The sequence below is a fragment of the Bombus pyrosoma genome, linkage group LG13 (assembly GCF_014825855.1).
Source record: "Bombus pyrosoma isolate SC7728 linkage group LG13, ASM1482585v1, whole genome shotgun sequence".
NCBI lineage: Eukaryota > Metazoa > Arthropoda > Insecta > Hymenoptera > Apidae > Bombus > Bombus pyrosoma.
In genome coordinates this window covers 10,399,674-10,404,720 of record NC_057782.1, presented here as the reverse complement: position 1 = coordinate 10,404,720, position 5,047 = coordinate 10,399,674, and the positions used below count along the sequence as shown (strand labels likewise).

Here is a 5,047-nt window from a genome sequence, read left to right as displayed (position 1 = left end):
AACAAGCAACGTCGTATTTACATTGTTTATTACCAGACGTGTACATATCGTGACTGGTGACACACGCCATGACAGAATTTGCTGTTCGTTACTTTCATGGTTTACGGTACGTTACGTAAGTACCTCGTAATTCTTAATTCGCGACGTTTTAACGATAGCCGTGGACACAGAAGCGCAGAGATTTATCGATACATTGCTAGACAGAAATTAATTTAAACATCGAGCTCTAACGGCTCACAAATTGAATAAAATCTATGCTCGCGAAAATCTGAAAGAGTAGCGCGTCCGTCAGCGATCAGGCTGGCGTTGCAAAATTCCAATGAAAAACCTGCTCTTAATAAAGAAATAATCGCGTTGCACGCGCCGAAACACCCGCAAAATCATCGGATTCGTGACAAATTACGCGTACGTTACGATTCTATGAGTTTATCCCGCGTTTTTACGGTTTTAGACCGCTGTAAAACCGCGGGGGATTTGCTGGTCGACCGTCGCACAAAAATCTTCCATGTACGAGGGTCTGATGCGCGACTCTTAGTAGCGCATCGTTCTCGTAATTCCCATCGAGACAGAAACGATATCGTAACGACGGCGACAGCGGATAGCTGACGCGCGCGCACGCAGTCGCGCGTGCACGCGAGATTACGAACGACGCCGTTTACGCCGAAACGGCGAGCAATTGCGGGCCAGCTGTGGCTCTCTCTCCTGAATCCAGGGCCCGTTTCTCGCGGACGGTCCCAACTCGCCTCGGATACCTGCCACCAGGTGTCTCCACGAGCAGTGCCCAGCAGCGAGAGGCAGGAGCAGTCGTCGGGGCGCCTTCGCACCGCCAGCATCGCGCGCGTCTTTCCTCTTTACCGTTTCCACGTTCGTCCACCTTGTCGCGTTCCTGGACGATTACTCGCCATCGAGCCGCGAAATTGCCGAGCATGAGGTCCGCGATCCACGCTGGGACCCGTTCGATCGGTCAGTGAACCAACGATCCAATCCGATTCATCGAACTCGTCATCAACGAAAACCGTCGGATCGATAGGTTACTCTCGCCAATGGTGCAGGCAACACGTCGGCAATCCCTCAGCCAGACCCGTGACGATTCTAGCGACGGGGGAGGATGCAACAGCAACAACAACAGCAGGACCAGGAGCAGGACCGGGGAATCGTAATGGTCCCGTCGTCCTCCTCCTCTTCCTCCTCCTCCTCCTCCACGTCGGCGACCACGTCCACCAGCACCGAGCTTCGAGACGTCGCCAGTGTCACAGAGGCTGGATTACCGAATTTCACGTTGCAGAGCGTGGCTCTTGGACTTCAAGGAGCGCTTCTCGCTGCCCTCCAGAGAGTCGCTCTGCTTCCACCTGGACATGCCGCCGCCGCGGCGCTTAATCTCCAGGCATTGGAGACCTACTTGACTCTTCATCGTCTTCACGCCAGCAGCACCGTACCGGCTGTTAGTCAGTCGTCCACTTCGGGGCTCGCCAATCAGAGGTGTTCACCGGTCAATACCGGTCTAGAGACGGCGCTGACTTCGACGATACCGTCGAAGAACGATCAGCTAGCTGCTGAGAGGCTGTTGCAATCCCCGGACGACGAGGAAGAGGCACGGTTGGATTTTATCGCAGATCCCGATGACGATTTGGCTCTGTTGGAGGAGCAGCAAGTGTTGTTGAGAGACACTTCCGTGGCGACGTCCTCCGGTGATCACGAGGCGCTGTTGCGACGGATATCGGAAGGAAATCGCGCGAGTTCGAGTTCTACGACGACGATACCGCAGTCGTCGTCCCTGTCGCAGATAGCGGCTTCTTCGTTCACGTCCCCGGCCTCGTCGTCTGCCTGTTCCTCGTCCTCTTCTTCGTCGCTGTCCTCGTCTTTGTCCTCGTCGTCGCCGCTTCAAGCCACGTCCACTTCCGCCGAGTCGAGCATACCGCGGACGTGCAGGGCGTCCAGGCCCAAGAAGCAATTCATCTGCAAGTTTTGCAGCCGACAGTTCACGAAAAGCTACAATCTGCTGATACACGAAAGAACGCACACCGACGAGCGGCCGTACTCGTGCGACATTTGTGGGAAGGCTTTCCGACGGCAGGATCACCTGAGGGATCATAGGTAAGCTGGAGAATGGCACGCCGTGAATCGGTTTATCGACGCACGTTGTGGTTCCGTAGATTATCTTACACGATTTGGATACCGTGAAAGCGTTGCGAATTTACTTAGAATTTATTAAAATCGTGGATCAAGATTTCCTGGAATTTTGAACGTTTTATCGCTTGTCTTTTCAGGTTTTTCCACTTAGTCGTTGATCGAAAGTTTATAGCCTTCTGTTGAGATACCTTTCTAACAGCAGTTTGATTCGTTCTTAAGATTTTTCGAAGCCGAGTTTCTTTCCAATCTTGAAGCTTTTAGCCCTCGATCGAGATTTTATCGATCCTCTTCCGGATTAACGTTTAACATACTTTTGATTTTACCAAACTTCTCGCCAAAAAGTACGCAGATTCTTATCGATCGAAAAGCTTCGACACCAGCCGTGATAATTGTAAATCATTACGAACTGGAATTGACGATAATTGAACACAATTTACCCGCATTCAAAGATGCCGGTCGAAGTTATTAAAAAATTAGCTCGAAGGGGGATCTCTTCGCGGAAGAGACGCGTAAGATAAAGCTGCCATTATATATGCTGATGAGCCGAGGGAAGTGTGCACGGCAAAAGTAGTTATACCAATCATGGCACCTCGTGAAACGGGCTTTCTTCCCCGTGAGGTGTTTGAGCGCACGCGCGAGCGAGCACACGAGCCTGTTCAAATTGATTGCAATGTTCGTGTGCCGTCTAAATACGACGAAATGATACGGTCCAACATGTAATTATGACGGCGATCAGAATATAGCTACGGTGTATTAATTACGTTGATCAATTCGTGACAATTTATCGGGCTTTTTGTATCTTGATCATTAATCACGACGACACGATACATTCGCAATTCCCGTTAATTGGACTCGAGCATTGAGCTTAAAAATAGTCGTAGTATATGTTCTTCGTGTTATCTGTTTTTTTTTTTTTAACTAACGTATATTGTACGCTGTTCCTTTTATCGCTTTATGGCAGTGACGACGAAACGCTTGGTGATTTATGGAAATGAAAAATTGAAAACATTTTGATGATTGTTCGAGGAAGATGAAACTGATTTTAGTTCGTTTAGATTCGACGCTGAAATTCTCCATCGGTCTGATATTTTTATTCGCATCGTTATTTATGTAGATACTTTGCTTCAGACACGTATAGTAATATTTAAATATCCTTATTCGTGTCACTAAATGCTTACTATATACTTATAATCCTAGTTGACATACACACACACACACACACACACATACGTTACTACCCATTTCATATGTCTCTAACAACTCAAATATCCTCTCACCAGTATATATGCACTCCCAAACTTCAGTCTAACCTAACCTAAGCCAATAATAAACCACTTTCACCCGAACGCTCGTTCATCTCGGAAAGCCAAACGAAAATTTCCACGCTCGGTCGCTCCGACAATCATTAATCCCCCTAATCCCTCTAATCCCATTACTGACCATTCCAACCTCTCCATCTGAACATCTGTCATCGGTATCATCGCGCGTTCATTTGAATCAAGAGAAAAATCCATCTTTCATTCGTTCCAGGTACATCCACAGCAAGGAAAAACCGTTCAAATGCGCGGAATGCGGCAAGGGATTCTGCCAAAGCAGAACCCTGGCGGTGCACAAGATTCTACATATGGAGGAATCGCCCCATAAGTGTCCCGTATGCGCCAGGAGTTTCAACCAGAGGAGCAACCTGAAGACCCACCTTCTCACGCACACGGACATCAAACCTTACCATTGTGCATCCTGCGGCAAGGTGTTCCGCAGGAACTGCGACCTCAGGAGGCACTCGTTGACTCACAATTTGGGTGTATCGACGTCACCGCCGCCGCCGGGGATACCTGTGCCCGGCACCGGGGCCGTGGTGCTACAGGAGACGTCCTAGTGTTCCGTCCACCGATCGCGGCAAGTCTGGCATTGTACTAGGAAAATTTATTCACGTACGGACTGGAGAAAAATTTTCAGGCTGGTCATTCGGACGGTTCATACGTACAGTGGAACTCTATTTATTGGAACGAAATTTCAGCTAGTGCTCGACTAAATGATCTCCTGCCGATCAAATTCTTTTAGATTCGACGAGGACGAACGAGTTTTGTCGCGCGAGCGTTCCGATAAAATGTTGAATTATACAGCGAAATATACACGAGCAGGCCTGTTTTTTTATTTTGTTATCGCTCTCTATAAAAGATCGCTCGCCTACATCGATATTTGTGCCGATGTTGATTTCTATTATATAAACGAAAAATCTTATAAATAGTAGGGAGAATCGGCGAACTCCTATTATGTGAACTACTTGCATCCCGACAGGTTCAGATAAATGGAGTTCTACCGTGAGTTGGTACATCGGTGATACTACTTTTTGATATATCGATCGTGATCTAATATGGTTCAAGAGTGGATTGGTTAATATATTGGGAGTTATTCGAGACGAGAAGATAGGTAATGGAGATTCGTGCGAGTTAAGCGGACCTTCCGTCCTTGATTTTTAGTGTGTTTTTAGCTGCGTATGTATTTCGTAGTTGTTAATACATAGGGTATAATTATAACTGCATATCAGGATGTTATTCACGGATTCATGATCGTTAGATCTGTAATTATGTTACGCACGACGTATTATATGTATGTATAGGTAGCCGGAATAGGACATACAAAAGGATCGCCTCGTATTTCTTTCACACTGTGTACCTACGTGCCCACGTTGTGTTTCGTTTGTACGTGTAAAATAAACTTTTATTATATTATTTTTTAAACTCTCGTTGTCGTTGATGTTTCTGGTCAGTTCCTTTCCTCGTGAATATGAAAATTAATTTCCAAGATTTTTTTAAGATCACTCTCGTTTATCAGTCTCGCTTATCAGAGCGACGAGAAATATCTTAGAAGATATCATCAACTGCGTTTACTTCGTAATATACTGCGTTACTTCGTG

The 5,047-nt window shown here is 47.0% G+C and overlaps 1 protein-coding gene across 1 annotated transcript; it reads left to right on the top strand.

Annotated features, from left to right (window-relative positions):
- The first annotated feature begins 842 nt into the window (after nt 1-842).
- LOC122574182 (protein sister of odd and bowel) lies at nt 843-4,779 on the top strand. The gene is made up of 2 exons (XM_043741433.1): nt 843-2,094; nt 3,661-4,779. The coding sequence occupies exons 1-2, from the start codon at nt 1,109-1,111 to the stop codon at nt 4,004-4,006; spliced, it is 1,332 nt and encodes a 443-aa protein (XP_043597368.1). The 5' UTR covers nt 843-1,108; the 3' UTR covers nt 4,007-4,779.
- Nucleotides 4,780-5,047: the final 268 nt, after the last annotated feature.